Genomic DNA, 16,552 nt, shown 5'->3' with positions numbered 1-16,552 from the left:
AAATTCCAATTACCAGATTCCTGCTAACAGTACCCAGTCACGTTGGGCTTTTCAAAGGAAATTTTTCTCTTTTTTACATTCACCATCTCATGTTCTTCCTCAGTATTTGCTTAAGAATTTGTTTTATAGAACAGTCTAAAACTTGGCACATTTACAAACAAAATATAACAAACCAACCCAAATTCCCCATGAACAGCAGATTTGTGTATGAACACTAGGCAGGCTACAGTTGTGCTTTTTCTACCCAAATTCCATAGCCCTTCAGATTTAGAACCTTCCTGAACTAGAGGGTAGGGAGACATCCAGCAGGGACAGGGGGAATGACCTTCTCCTAGAAAGATTCCTCCAATGTGGGGGAGGGAGAGTAAGAGGAGAGAGCCCGTAAGCTAACAGGTCAGCATGTTTTAGGACTGAAGATATTTTCCTAATCGATGGAAATCGGACGGTTAATTAAGACCTGAGTTCTGTGGTGCTGTGACTTTGATTTACATGTCTTCTGCAAAGAATCTTCCCTTTTTAGTTTTTCAGAAGACCTAACACAAGCTCTTCAAAATCCCTCCTGAAAGAGTTACTGTATACAATATTTTGGAGACAACTTAAGACTGTAAGTTTCTATGTTTTTTATAAAACTGAAGAGTGAGAGCAAGAGAAGAAAGCAAAAGCAAAAATGGAACTGACAAGCTGCACATCTTTCCTCAAGATTAATCTAAAGCTTCTTTTTTTTTTTTTTTTTAAGATTTTACTTATTTGGGAGAGAGAGAGTGCATGCCCACACAGGGGGAAGGACAGAGGTATAAGAAGAGGGACAGATTCTCTGCTGAGCAGGGAGCCTGACCTGGAGCTAGATCCCAGGACCCTAAGCTCATGACCTGAGCCAATGTCAGACGCTTAATGGACTGAGTCAGCCAGGTGCCCCTCAAACCATGTATTTTTTAATGGAAACACCACAAAAGCAATGGTGCGGTTTTACTGCATCCTATCAGGAGATGCATGGTGTTGGTCTTATTACTGGTGATTAAATTTGATCAGTTGGTTAAGGCTGTGTCTGGCAAGTTTATCCACTATAAAGTTACTATTCTTCCCTTTGAAATTAACAAGTCATTTGTGGAGCAGAATTTTGAGACTAAGTATTTACAGGATTATTTATCCCATTTTTCATCAAACTTTCACCAACCACCTTTAGTTCTATTGATGTTTTCCTAACTCCATTTTTTCCCTATATTTATTTCTTGTTATTTTACTGTAACAAACAGCTTTTCTTTCTTTCCATTTCTATCAGTATAGACACACAGAGTTTTGCTTTATTCAATAGCTTATAACCCATTACTGTTTCTTTTGATGCTCAGATTGTCAGATTTGGACAGTGGGAACCTCAAGCTGGCTCCTATGTAATTTGGTAACTCCCCATCATTCTTTGAATGTTTCCTTGCTTTCCAGAAGAACAAGATATGCTGGGTTTGTCTTGTACTTTCCCTATCCCAGGACTGGAATCAGTTTTTCTTGAAGGAGATCTGTTTTATGCTATCTATTTTTAAAAGCAGGTCTTGGATAGTGGTTGTAAGTAATCTATATTTATCATTTCTGATTGGTAAATTCGTCTCTGGTGAATTTGATTAGCATGAAAGGATTCTCTAGCACATAGTCACCCTCAATGAACCAGTCCAACTGAGAAGCAGACTCAGAATGGTGGTGTTTGCGTATTCAGCTGGGTTTGCTCAACCTGAAGCAGCTTCAGATTTCTAGTGCAGTGAATGGTTCTTCCATCTAAGGTGCTACCATAGAGCAGAGCTCAGTGAGGAGTACACACGAGAACTAGCCCAGAAGGCTGCAATCCAAAAAACTAAAAAATCATTCCAGGCTTCAAAAATTTTAAGGTGACTTACCTATCAGGACCACTTCTCCTGGAAACCTCAAGTTCTGAAGAGTAAGGAAAGGTCCTCCTACCTAACCATTTGAGAACTCTCAATTTTCAAGAACACAGACCATTAGAAAATTCCACTGATGAGGCAAGAGGCAAATCTGGCACACTAACCTCACTCAGTGTTTTTTTTTTGGTGGAATGTTGAAACAGTCCAGTGAATTCCTGGGGACTACTCTTAGAAATGGATGAAGGGTCTTGATGCTTCTGGAATAATAGATCCATGTTTTCTAATTCCTTTCCAATTCTATTCTATAAGGCTTTAAATGGGGCTATATCTTTTTCAATGTACATACATTTGAGAAACATTTCTCAAAATAGTTTATTTATTGATTTATTTAATTTGAGAGAGTGCATGTGTGAGCGGGGGTGGGGGAAGGGGAGAGAATCTTAAGTAGGCTCCATGCTCAGCGCAGGGCTCAATCTCATGACCCTGAAATCATGACCTGAGCCAAAATCTAAAGTCACTGAACCAACTAAGTCTCCCAGATGCCCCTCAAAATATTTTACCTTAAAGCATTGAGGAAAAGGATAGAAACAAAAACTTGTAAAAATACATCTTTTAATAAACACCAAGAAATACAGTGCAGTTTCACTGAGGTTTTACATTGCAGTTTACAACAAACATTATCTATTATAGTGTATAATTACAAGTAAAGGAAACTCAGAGGTTTTTTTTTTTTTTTTTTTTTTTCCTCCCATGGCTGGATAAACCAAATCTGGTGCATGATACCACATGTTTGTTTCAAGCTGGCTTCCATAAAAGGCCCTTAACATTAATAGCTTGCAGCAACTACAACAAAAAACATATCCCCCATCACAATGATAGCCTGATGAGTGCTCAAAAATTACTAAAAAGGACTGTAAATACTTGCTTTCCTTTGATGGCTTTGAAGAATAGCTACTGAGAGCAAATCTGAAATATTAAAGACAATAAGGGAAACATCTGTTTCTTTTGCCTAGTGTATCCATAGTAAATAGTAATTTAGACTACAGATTATGAAAGACTGCAAAAGATGCTTATAGAAAAAGCTTCACATTTATATTTATGATCCCATGGACTAATACCTGTCTAGTGTATTAATGGCTGAGTCTACTTTTCTTTAACATTGTTGATACTAAGAACAGGAAGATGGTAGAATTCTTGACACTTCTGGACAAATTTAGTGAGAGAGAGGGCTGATATTAAATAGCAAAGGAGGAAACTAATATTAATCTTAAAATTAAACCTGCCATTGTCTTGGAGTGATCAAGATTCAGCTATGTCTGAGTAGAGTAAAAAGGAATGGAACTGAAGGTAATCAGAAGCTATAACTAAAAAAACCATAGTTTTGCATGCTTTATACTAATGGCATTTAAAAATTATACAACGGAATTATTTGCTATATACATAAACTAGTGTTGTAAATAGGAAAAAAAGAAAAGTAGCACTTATATCCACAGAAGTACCAGAATCATATCCAGATTTGCAAAGAGGCATAATAATCTGTTTACCATGCAATTAGTGGTTTGTGGAATTTTTAATGGTTAATATAAAAAAATCTTTATGAACATAATGCTAATGTGTAGCAAAGTATACCAATTAAGTCAGCAGCTCAAATTTTCATAAGGGTAAAGACCCAATATCCCTGAATTTCTAAGAATTCATTTCAGTGTTAACACAGGTACATCTAAATGTTACCCCATTAGAAGAGATTTTAAATACTCCTTCCTCTTCAATACATCATCATACTTTCAGAGGTGAAAAGGGAACAATTTAATTTCTTTACCACTTTTGCCCATTCCCATGAATCTGATATGGTGTTATTATAGTGTCTAGGCTAATGTAGGTGCTCTAAAGGATCCAATGAACTCAATTTCTAAGCTCCAGAATATTGCTGATATTATACAATAAGCCTGTCAAAAAGTCATGTCTCCAGTTGAAATATATTCCTTGATCAATGACTGAGAAATTAAGACCAGCTGCCAATAAAGTGAGACTGTTTTCTAACTGTTAGATAACAGTATGATCTTCTTTGTTATATTAAAATTTCTTAGTGGATGAGACCAGATTTCATACTTTTCATGTATCCTCTATAGCACCCACTAAAGTGTGGAGCAAAGATATATGCTCAAGGAAATAATCAGTGACGAAGGCAGGAACTGAATCAAGAGTGAATGTGGTCAAGGTGAAGCCATAACTTACTTCACTCATCATTCAAAAGGCAGTCCACCAGAATGAATCTCTGATGCTTTCAGTGAAGAATAGATGCTTGTCCCCTACCACTGTCTAAAAGAGAACAAACCACTTGGGCCTCTTTCTTTGTCACTAAGAGATTATACAAGGCCATGAGTACTACTTGGTGGATGCTATCTGGAAAAAAAAAAAGGCTTTTCTGCCACAGAGGGGAAGCACCGATTCATCACATGGCCCATTTTAACTCTAATAATACAATTTATAGAATCATAACTCTTGAAATTATGTTAAATGTTATCCATATTAGTAGATATTTAAAATGTTATGCTTATTCTCTCTGACATCACTTAAAATACATTTTTTAAAAACACTGCATGAGGTAGAAGATAAGGAATGCACAAAAGAAGTATCTTCAAAATATGAAACTCTGTTTTATATAATTAGCCCCAAGAGAGAAGTAAGAAAAGTTACAGCCTTAAGCTGGCAGACTGACTACTGTTAAAATATTACGCTTACCTGAAAGAAATTTCTTATATTTGAAATTGCCCTTTTTTCCCAGTTTAAGGTATTATATAAAAAGGACAATACACTTTCTAAAATACTCATAAAGATCACATACAATAGCCTCTCTTAGTCTTCGTATTTTACTTTACCATGTTGCTCTAAATTACCTCAACTGAGACACAGGTCCTTTCCACTTGAATAACTGATTAGATATCAATATAGAGGTTAAAAATCTTTCTAGCATAAGAAGCAAGATAAAATGATTCACATTTTAAAATAATGTACTTTTCATAAAACTAGCAGCACTTCATTCTACCAGGATATACAAATTTGGCTTCATTGACTGGTCAGAAACAAAGGAAAATGTATGTGGGTCCTTGTACAAGGGAAATGTGAGGCTACAAGTTTTCTCTGAGAACTAACTATTTCCACATTAGGTGGTGTGTGAAACTACTGGAATGTCAATTTCGATGGCAGAGAGGCGGGAGCGTGCTGAATAGGGCTGCGAGTAGGTATGCATACTGGGAGGATGGGAGTACAGTGGCTGCCAGAACGGAGAAGGCAAAGATTTGCATGCACAGTACCAAATAAACAGTAGAAGGGAAGTCATATACAGGCCCCCAGCACTAGCCATAGTGACATACACTGCGTAGTCAAACGTAAAGACTGGCTCAAACTTCTTGTTCAGATGAATGTTATAAAAGATGACCCAGATGGAAGGGGAGAGGCTCACAGTACCTGCCAGGAAAAACAGCAGCCCAGCCACCAGGTGGCAACCTGCACTATTGACCAGGCACTTGGCCAGTTTGATGTTGGGCACTGAGGACCTGAAGGCCGTGTTGCACATTCCAATCAGGCAGAGCAGCAGGGCACCCATTGCAATCAGGATGCTGAGAGGCAGGGCAAACTGGAGGACCCGCAAGTCCAGCTGGTCAACTGATGAGTACCAAGTAGTATCATACATCAGGCAGTCACTGCTCCCATCATATCGGGCACACTTCACCCACAGGCCAGTGTAAACAGTCAGATTCTTCTCGTTTCTGTTGAATGTGATCAGTCGTAATTTCCTCCAGTTGGGAAGCAGAGTCCCCGCAAAGAGGCCTGCTACCGAGGCGATTCCACACAGGAAGGAGAGGACTGTGGCTGCATGGACATCCCGACAGCCCATGGCAGGCAGGCTTGTGCAGTACTGTCAGTCAGACTGGGGGGTGACACACAAGAGGACACATCATGAGGGGACAATAGGAGAGCATAGCAGGAAGGGTGGTGCTGATTGGCAGCACAACTAATGACGTCAATGCAAAGAGGGAAAGTCTGTCCCTGTTTCCTGTGTACAATATGAAGGTATATAAACACATGTGCATGTGACAGCAGAGCACAGGAGCACTCACCTATTGGTGAACAGTGGCTGCATCAGGGAACGACCAAAGATCTGAGGTAATTGTACATGAGTATTTTATTTCCCAGCAAATCAGAGGAACAATCAAAATACTTTCAAATCCTCTTAACATTACATATGAGTCTCTCAATTGTCAATAATCACTCATTCAACACACATCTACCAAATACTTTCCTGTGTCAGCCACTCAAATATATAGAGTCAGAGCACTCATCAACCATCAACAACAAACACCACAAATTCAGCCTCCAATGCTCATGTGAATGTAAAATGAAATGAGCATGAAGCTGAGGTGAAGGTGGCTCATAAAAGACAAATATGTAAGAAAAGAAGAATCACAGGACAGCAGACTGGCTGAGGGAGGACCCTGACTGGGTTCCAATCCCCACTTCCTCACTTACTAGCCAAGAGACCTTGGGTCAGCTATAGAACTCTGTGATTCCTTTTTCTCATCTGTAAAACGAGAAAAATAACAGTACCTGACTCACAGAGTTAAGTATTCAGTGAGTTAATATACTGTTCACTGCTTAAAACATGTTTGGCATGCTGTAAGAGCAATTCAAATGTTAACTACTTCTTAGCACTCAGTGACCAGCTTGGTGCCTGACACACTGGAGCAGTTTAAAGAACATTGCTGAATAAATGTTAAGTAAGAAAAACCAACATCTCGTTCGTATATACTAGCATACTGGATAATTACAAAATGTAAATGAACTCTCCAGTGAGTTAGTCAAATGAAAAGAAGAGAACAAAGATACCTGAAATGATTCTGTTCAACTACTTCCTGGCTGATTCAAGATGACTTGCATGCTTTTCAAGTTATTACACTTGTGGTTATTGGTTATTATACCATTACTGCTCATATAAGATGAAAGCACAAATTCCTGAAGTAATGACAATCTATCTCTATTAATGCTATTGTAAGAAAAAGAAAAAAGTAGCCAGGCCTTTCTTTCATTCCAAATTAAAAGGCTGTGTTCTTTTTCTGCATGTGACAAAGTATAAAGACCAGTATCTAGTTCAGCTTTAATTCAAGAGTTGGAAATGCACTCTCCAAACACCACTCAAGTGTATTTTCTCTGCCTTCTATCACACCCCCAATGAGGCAACCCAACAGACCAATAAAGTAGCACATTTACTTTTTTTAGTCAGATGATGAAGGAAAAAGGTTGAGAATATTATTGTTTCTGAATACAGTATGTGTTCAGAGTACCTATGACCCCTCTGCAAAGTCAAATATTATCTGCTGTGATGGTGGAATAGCATTTCCAGGAGTTCAGGGGCCAGAAAGAAGATCAAAATGCTAAACTGGGTTAGGACTTGATCAAATGTGTCTGAATGGGAAGACACATTTTTTTTCTTAGAAAACAACATATTTGCATATTTAATCTGGTCATGTAAACTAGGAATAATTTTACTAGCAGAAATATATAGGTATATACATACCTATATACTGTACAATATAAAATCAGTTTAAGTACAAGTGAACCATATTTCAAAGTCCTCAATTTAGGCATATTTTTAGTTTTTTCCATTAATATTAATTTGCTACTTGTTTATAATGTTGTCTTCTGTCAATATTACCAGGAGTAGCAATTACTTACAAATAATATCGTTTACAGATGAAAACAAATCAAAGGAATTGTAGTCGTAATTTATATTTTTCATGCAAAATGGGGAGAAAAACTATCTTGCTTAATTTTAGCAACCAACCACCTTGTTTCAGTAATGGATACTGTGGTTCAGGTTTGAGGATGTTTATGCTGGAAAAGGCTACTAATGATGTCAACCTCCAAAATGTAGCTTCTTACTAGTTTTTGCTCATTTACCTGTCTCCCCCATATGCTGTTAGCAACTTGTACAGTGCCCAGCATGTAAGTCATTCTAGGAATATTTGAATAAATATTGAAATTGAATAAATGAATATTTATTCATTTAATTCAATAAATGAATACCTCACAAAGGTAGGCTATTGATAATACAGAACTGGACAAAGAAGTAGCTATTACCAAGTAGTAATTCATTCAATGAATCAATTCATTCAACTCAGGTACTTACTGAGTATCCAGCACATGCAAAATACTGTTAGGCCCTGGAACAACTGAAGATACTAAGATCTGGAACCTGCTCCAATGTGTTAACAATCCAAGTGAGGGAAAGAATATGCTGTTCTATGAGGAGTCAATTATGCTGAGAGTGAATCAACTGTATGATTACTACATGTTAAAGGGTAATTGTTAAATATCAAGCAGAGTGGACCAATAAGGTACCTGTTTATAAAAAATGTATCATCCAGGGTTAGAAAAAGACTAAGCAATGAAAAGAGAATGATGATTTGATTAAAGCTGTGAAGACATAAGAAAAAGGTTCCCTCTCTTTCTCTCAAAGCTTCAGAACTCCTTTAGACAATGTACTCACAGTTCTAACCCAATCATAAATTCCCTCTTGCTTTCAGAGATAGAGGTAAAAAACTTGGGAGTATCAATAAAATTGAGATTTCTCCAATCAAGCTGCCTTGTACCACTAATTCCTACAATGCAAAGGGGATGAGAAATAAGATCAGAATGAATGACTTTATTATTATAAACAAATTTCTGTAATTCTTAGATTATAGACTATCAAATGACACTAATGAGCAGAGATGGGTCAATATTCCCTTCAGAATCAAGTGTGTTCAAATTTAACCTGCATCAAATCAACACAAATGTTCTATCAGGGGCCTGAACTTGCTTTTACTGAAGCATCATTAGCTCAGATCCCAGAGACTGACTGAAAGTTCTAATGTACACAGCCACCAAGGATATCATGACATTTCTTCAGAAGGGAAATACTATTAACCTCAATTCTTTAGCTAATTTCAAGCTCAGTGCTAGACTTAATGTCCTTGTTCTTTATAACCTTCTCTGGCTACTTTCCTCATGACCTGTTCTTAACTCCACATCTGCATGATCTGATAAGTCATTTATCTCACTAGAGGGATGAGGAATCATTTCATAGGGAGATGGAATATAGTTAGCGATTTAAAATTAAAATAATGCTGATTCTCAGATTAGGATTTGTTCGTATTAAGAGGGTGAAAGATCTCTACTCTTGTCCCACGCCAATTAATTTTTAACCCAAAATAATTGTTTCAGATGCAAATCTGATTATTTCACTATATTTCTTTCTTTCTTTCTTTCTTTTTAAGATTTTCTTTTTAAGTAATTTCTATAGCCATTGTGGGGCTCAAACCCATAATCTGGAGATCAAGAGTTGCATGCTTCACCAGCTGAGCCAGCCAGGTGCCCCTCACTACATCTCTTACTTTCAATGCCTTCCTATTTCCCTCAGAATACAGTTTCTAAATTTCAAAATTTTTCCATGGTTCCCAAAGATTCAAATCCCACCATCAGTTCCTATCAAATTCAAATTCTCAATCTCCTTATGTGTCACTCTCGCATCTAACATGTTACAGACTAAGTAGCCATATTGCTTTTCTTCTAACTCTTCAAATTTTGTAGTTTTATATTTGGCTAAGGGCTTTACTTCATGCTATTTTTCCTTCTAGAACTTTAATTCCATTCTCCTCTTTGCTTACCTAAAAGGTATTCATTTTTCTAATTTTCAGGGAGGCTGGCCCTAAACCTGTTCTCTCCTCCCTTCTTCTTAACCTTCCCCCAACCCTAGTTATACACTCTGAATTCACCGTTTTACCTTCTCTTTGGGAGCAGTGATTATGCCTATAATTCCTTGTTTAGTATTTATCTTTCTCACTAGACTGAATTCCAGGATGACAGAGAGCCTTCTCTTTTATTCACTGTGTCCCACACTGATACACAGAAGGCACTTGATTTGTTAAATATCTGAACAAACAAACAAACAAACAAATGTAAGGTCCATATGGGTATGGTCAGGATCTAGAGAGAAAGTTAAAAATCTGCTGTTATCTTTTTCTTTCTTTCTTTTCTATCTTTTTCTTTCTTTCTTTTCTATCTTTTTCTTTCTTTCCTGCTTTCTCATTCATTCATTCATTCATTCATATCCTGTGTGTTTGACAGTCTCCAAGTTGCTTCTAGACCATGCCCTCCACTTTCATTCTTTATTAGCCAGTCTCTCCCATTTTTCAAAACAAAGTTCATTTTCTTTCCCTAAAACAGGCCCCTAGAAATGAGACCATTCCCAAGTATTTACATAAAGACTATTCCAAAAATACACAACTAAGTTTGGCAACACTAGTTAACTTTCACAGTGGCAAGGAGTCAATCAATTATACCTGTGCTGATTCTCATGTTTTCAACTCAATAGGTTTGTTACTACTGGATATATCCCCCTTTTTATTAACAGGTTAATATATCAAATTAATTTCTGTTTATCCAAGCAATACTATTTTTAGAGCAAAACAATTTATTATATTTGTATTTGTATTTTCTTTTTAATATAGCAATGGAGAAAAAAGATAAACATCTTTTTGCCATATGAAAATCTCTTTTTGGAACTGTAGAAAATGTGCCAGGTTAAGAACACACTAACAAATCTAAGTAGCACTCTTGAACACAAACTAGGCAAGAGCCTTAAGCTGGGTCAGATATACAGATATCTGGGCTTGTTGTGAGTGGCAACTTGATATTATAGCCCAGGCAATCAAAGACCCAAATGCCAGTCACAACCTACCATTACACACTGGGCAAGGCATCTGTGTCCTCTGAACCTCAAATATCTCATCTGTAAAATGTTCCCCAAGGTATGTGTAAGATCATGAATAGTAAAGCCCTTTGTAAAACAGAATATGGTCAGAAATTTAAGTTTATAATGATTATTAGTAGGCTTATTTATTTTCTTTAGCTAGGAACGTGCTTTTCTTCTGGATCTCAGCAATCAATCACAGATGATTACAGCCACGTAACAATAATAACAGAGCATTCTCTATGGAGTAGTTACTGACCAAATCAAATAAGCACTCTGTTTCAAAACAAGCACTTCACATTTGTCATCTATCTATTTCATGGTGATTTTTAGAAATAGATAAAATTTGGTACACAGTTAAAGGTTATCAAATATGTCATTTTCAAATAAAAAGGTTTTCAAAAAGATACCTGTCCTGTGCATTCAAAGAAGTCTGAGGCAGAAATAATACCTAACAGCTTTAGGAATTCACAGACCCACCACTATGTAATTTTTTCAGGGATAATCCGGAATAGTTATATGAGAAGACATGTGTAACAGCAACTACATTACTTCTTGATGGTAAGATGAGCAGTCCCTTTTACCTGTAATTGAATTTTCTTAAAAACTACAGGTTATCAATCACTGCTCTCACAAAGGAGGTCTATCATAAAACTTCATTTTCTTGAACAAGAGAAAAACATGACATCTGATATACAGTGGAAAAAGGAAAAGGAGTAAAATCAAAGGATGTACTTACTCTTTGAGGTACTTGACAGGTCTAAATCAACTTTAATCAACTTAGAAGAAATATATGCACATATGAATAGACAGAAGAGATGATTGGGCCTAAAGAAATAGGAAAAATGTCCTAAATAAATACAGTACTTCTTTAAATTATACGTGTTTGTGTATACACGCACGCATAAACACACACACACACACACACACACACACACACACGTAATAGGTTTTTTAGATTCTATCCAGGACGAATAAGGAGGCCCAAGGAAACACTGTGCAATTAGTTGTCTTGGAAGTAAAACAAATTCATTGTTTCTTTTGTACTTTTTAGAAGGATCCGGATAACAAAACTAGGCTAAGTTGATCTGCACTGTGCGTCCTAAAATTTGCAACTAGAATGCTTTTTTGAGTTTATAGTTCCACCAATGGCTCAACGTGCCATTTAAATATGTTTCCATACATCTATTTATCACAATAGGTAGGATGAGGATGCAAACTTATAAACGCCAGAGAACTTCCTGGATTAAAGCATTTATCACTGGCCCCATTATTATGCAGAATGTCGTCCTCAACAGTCTCCCCAGAAGAGATTTCAAATTATGATTTTTTTCTTTTCTAAATGTATGTTTCTTAAGTTGGTATCATGCATAACTGGTCACTCCCAATTAAGGGAAAATTGTTTTACAATTAGAAACTCACACTAGGATCCCTGAGCTTTCATTCTAAGTGGGGTTACCAAGTCTGGCCTTCCTCTAACGTGGTAACCGGCGCCTTTCAAGGCCGATTACACACAGCTTGGGCTTCAGAATAAAGCAAACCAAGCTTCCAGCGCAACCCGCACTCCCCTTCCTCTCCTTTCCTTCCCTTAGAGCCCCGTCCTTAGGAGCACCAGAGCTAGCAGAAAGAAAGGGGGAAACAGCGGGGGGAGCTCTCCTGGTCAGAGCCAATAGAAAGAGACCGCAACAGTGACTGTTACCGCTCTTGGAATAAGCCCACCCCTGCAACACTGAGTGGGTTTGAACCGCGAGCAGGTCATCATTACACAACCAGCTGGTGATTCAAAAATAGCAACCTGCAGCTCCACACCGCACACTCCGCCGGCCAAGCCCAAGCCCTCGGCTGCCCCTGCAAGACATCTCGCCATTTCCATACTCCTGTGTACACAATTTTTTAAAGCCTTATCAAATATCTCCTCATTCAATTTTCACGTCCACTGACGTGGTCAACAGTTTTCAGTGTCGCTGACTCCTTCGATTTAGCTATCTTACACAAAATCCTCAACGACTTGTGCAAAAGACCCCCAAATCAGATTCTTGACCACACCTACCTGTTCCTCACATCCAAGACATTTCATTTCACTCTCCCACACCGAGGAGCTTCTTAGAGCGTCTCCCTCTCAGCTTCCCAGGAAGTGCGTTCCTAGCGAGCGGCCCCGGAGGCTTCTGGGAGCGTAGTCGGGTTTTCCCGAGGCTCTACTCAGGAATGCCCTGGATAACTGGGAGACTACAATTCCCAGAATCCACTGGGCCGCGGCTGCAGGCAACATCCTGTGATCTCCTCCAGCCTTTCTCCCCCACCTCCCGCCTCCTTACTCTGGTTGCACCGTTAGCTCCGTCCAGATTTGGGTTACAGGTGTTTAAAAAAAAAAAAAAAAAAAGTTAAACGAAATAAAACTAAAAATGGTTTGGAGTTGGGTACCCAAGTAAATATTTCCTACTAAATGTGATCTCCCCGTAAGGTTTGTTAACAAAAGTGCTTAAATACTTTTTTCCACAAAGCATTTAACAAGGCGCAAAGTAGAAAAGCTCAAACTCTAGAATTGATTTTGAAAATGTTCAAAGATACAGAGAACTTGAATAGTACAATGAACACCCATATGCTCACTTTCTGGATTCAACAATTATCCACATTTATCTTATCTCCACTTACGTTGTGATCACTAAGGTGATAGGCATCATGACACTTCAGCATCCTTAATTTTAAATATTTAAGAACATATTTAATTGCCTACTTTAATATGAGGTTTTGCTACATATTAGTTGGGTGGCCTTGGGCAAGATACCTCTCAGGTTATCTGTAATGAGGATAATAAGATTATCTCCATCATAGAATTGTCTTGAAAATTAAGGAACTATATACAGGCAAAGCGCTGAGCACATAACTAGCTATTAGATATCTAAAATAACTTTACTCTTCCGCACAATTTCAACTATCCTGTCCCTTTCTTTGTGGCTTCTCCTAAATATGAAGTACTTTATTAGTGAATATTGGAATTAAAATAAAGATTTCAGAAGTCTTGAATAGGACTGATGCATTTTACATATATAAAGGATGTGGAAGCGTCACGATGCATACTAATTTCAAATGGCCACACACAGAGATAAAGTAAATGTGGCAAATGTTGATAATTCTTGAATCTAGAGAGAGGAAGTGTATGGGTGTTCATTTACTGTTCCAACTCTCTGTATCTTTAAAAATTTTCAAGATAAAAGTTTGATAAAAAGCATCACATTTTAAACAAAAGTAAAGGGTTCCATCCATCCTTATCCCACTCTGCCCCTGTACTTAACTTGGGCAAGTTAAGTAGCCTTTTTCTGGCTCAGGGTCTTACCTGTAGTAAAAAAAAAATAAATAAAAAAATTAAAAAAAAAGTAAGGATTGAGTTACTACTATAGAGAAGTTTACAACAGTGTCTGACGTTGTTTTTACCATTTTTCTTTTGGTGTTGTTTGAGGAACTTTTTATTAGTGATGGAAAACACCTTCTCATCTTCCATACTGCTTCAGAAGATGGATAGAGTTATCTAAGTCCTGAAGCAATCCAATCCCAAAGCTAGACCTAGAAGTGTAATTATGAGAAAGAAAGATTGGGGGTAAAAGGATCTCTGAGCTCAGGCCAGCCAGATGGATGATGGCAATATGACACAGCACATCTCACTTCTTTGCTCTGAATTTCAATTCTTTCATCTATAAAACTGAATTGAATCCAGTAACTGTGTACAAAATCATTTTATAATTTGGTTCCCAATCACAATGAATTAACCTGGTTAGCAGACTTTGGCTGGGATGTATATGTAGTTGATTATAAGGATTTAAAAAAAAATAACAGCAACAAAAGGAAGGGATGGGCTATTTCTAAACTTACTGATAAGTTCACATCTATGGTTAGCCTGGCCTTTGGTATAGCAAAGATAGAACAAAATACTTATGTACCATAGTGGGACTAGATTTTTGGAATATCATTCTCTGAAGTACTTTAGGTAAGACTTTAGATCAGCAATTAACAATCCTGGCTTTCCATTTTTTCTCAACAGAGAAAACTCATTAAAGAGTAAATCAAATCTTAAAACAAATTCACTGCCTTACATCACCACCAAAATTCTACAAATATTTATTTACTATATTAGTTTCCTATTGCTGCTGTGCCAAATTATCACAAAGTTCAGTGGCTTAAAAAAACCCACAAATTTATTATTTATTTTACAGTTCTGGTGGCCAGAAACCTGACACAGATCTTACTGGGCTTAACTAAAGGTGCTGATAGGGCTGTATTTTTTTCTGCGGGCTTCGGGGGAGACTGTTTCCTTGTCTTCTCCAGCTTCAACTGCAGACACCTGCATTCCTTGGTTTATGGCCTCCTTCCATTCCCAAACTCAGCAATAGCTGCTCCAATCTTTCAACATCTAAATCACATCACTCTAATATTCTTCTGCATCTCTCTTTCAAGAGCACTTGTGATAACATCAGACCCACTCAGACCACCCCAGATAATTTCTCTGTTTTATGGTCATCTGATGAGCAGCTGTAATACTCCCTTACCATGTAACAGAATGTATTTACAGAGTCTCGACATGAGGTTTAGGACATCTTTATGGGACCATTATTCTACTTGCCCACAGTCACTAATCACTTCTTTCTATTTGAATCCAAGGGTCTCTTTTTGGTCTTCATTCTCTTCCACTTCCTCCAGGTCCACATTGCACAATTCTGATTGTCTCTTTTTTTCCTAAACTCTGCTTTCTCATTTTTGGAAACACCAACATTTCTACTTCTCTTCTAGTTTATCTGATTTGTTCCCTGTCTGCCTGTTGCTTTCCTTTTCTCATCCTTACTCCTCAGTTATCAAAAGGCTCTGTCCTGACCCTATCAATGAAAACTTCTTAGAGGGCAACCTGTTTTTTTTATCTCCCCAAATCCACATCTGGCTAAGACTTTCCAAAATTTCAGTACGATTTCTAATTACCCCATGTGATTAACTATTATTACTCTAACATTCTCCAAATACAAAATAGTTGTACTGCTTATGTCTTCCATCATTCCTTATTTTGTCAGTGGTTTCCCCTCTTATCTTTTTTTGGTTTCTTCTTTATACCTTTTACTCAAATTAGGAACCACACACTGATTCTTTCTTTGAAATATCCATTTGCCTCTTATTCACTACAAAGAATAGTCACAATCCTATTTAAAGCCTTCACCTTGGGGCGAATGGGTGGCTCAGTCAGTTAATTGTTGGACTCTTGGTTTTGGCTCAGGTCATGATCTCAAGGTCATAGGATCCAGCCCCACATGGAGCCTCAGCGTGCAGTCTGCTTGAGATTCTTTCCCTTTTCCTCTCCCTCCCTCTACCCACCCCCACCACTCACACGCACGCTCATGCTCTCTCAAATAAAATCTTAAAAAAAAAAAATGAAGCCCTCAACTCTTTACATTAAGATATGTACAACTATTTCCTTACATATATATTAATGTCAATTTAAAAATAGAGAACACTCAATATTTATTACATTCCAAGGATGTTTCCTGTGAAATATCTAATTTAACCACAATAAATCCATATTAATGACAAAGAAATTGAGACACAGAGAGATTAAATAAGGTGCTCGAAATCAAGAAGTAGTAAGTGAAGGATATTCCCAAAAGGTTGCTGTCACCATTCAGAACTCTCCAGATTCAGGGCAGTCTCCTTACTTTGGATTTCTGCAGCTAAAACTTACTCTAAACGCTTATTGAAGCTATTCCTGAAGTTGGAATGTCTTCTTACTACCCTTTCTGCCCAAATCCTACCTACCTTTCCCCTTGTCTGAATAATTTTATCTTCTGTAAATTATACACATCAACTCCAAATGGAAACTAACTGGCACATAATATTCCCTTTTTTTTCTGTTAGTCAT

The 16,552-nt window shown here is 37.4% G+C and overlaps 1 protein-coding gene across 2 annotated transcripts; it reads right to left on the bottom strand.

The window, feature by feature from the left end:
• Positions 1-2,463: 2,463 nt before the first annotated feature.
• On the bottom strand, positions 2,464-12,826 carry CLDN12 (claudin 12). 2 transcript variants are annotated; one of them, XM_047695428.1, is made up of 3 exons: positions 12,710-12,826; positions 11,399-11,487; positions 2,464-5,799 (listed from the first exon to the last, which is right to left on the bottom strand). In XM_047695428.1, exon 3 carries the CDS (start codon positions 5,764-5,766, stop codon positions 5,032-5,034), a length of 735 nt encoding a protein of 244 aa, XP_047551384.1. In that variant the 5' UTR covers positions 5,767-5,799; positions 11,399-11,487; positions 12,710-12,826; the 3' UTR covers positions 2,464-5,031. The 2 variants fall into 2 exon arrangements, with proteins under 2 accessions (XP_047551384.1, XP_047551385.1); XM_047695429.1 differs by lacking the exon at positions 11,399-11,487 and having other exon boundaries at positions 12,710-12,813.
• Between the last annotated feature and the right edge of the window lie 3,726 nt (positions 12,827-16,552).

Source organism: Lutra lutra, chromosome 11 (genome assembly GCF_902655055.1).
Source record: "Lutra lutra chromosome 11, mLutLut1.2, whole genome shotgun sequence".
NCBI lineage: Eukaryota > Metazoa > Chordata > Mammalia > Carnivora > Mustelidae > Lutra > Lutra lutra.
Note: the sequence above shows the minus strand (reverse complement) of the source record. Positions and strands in the feature narration are given on the sequence as shown.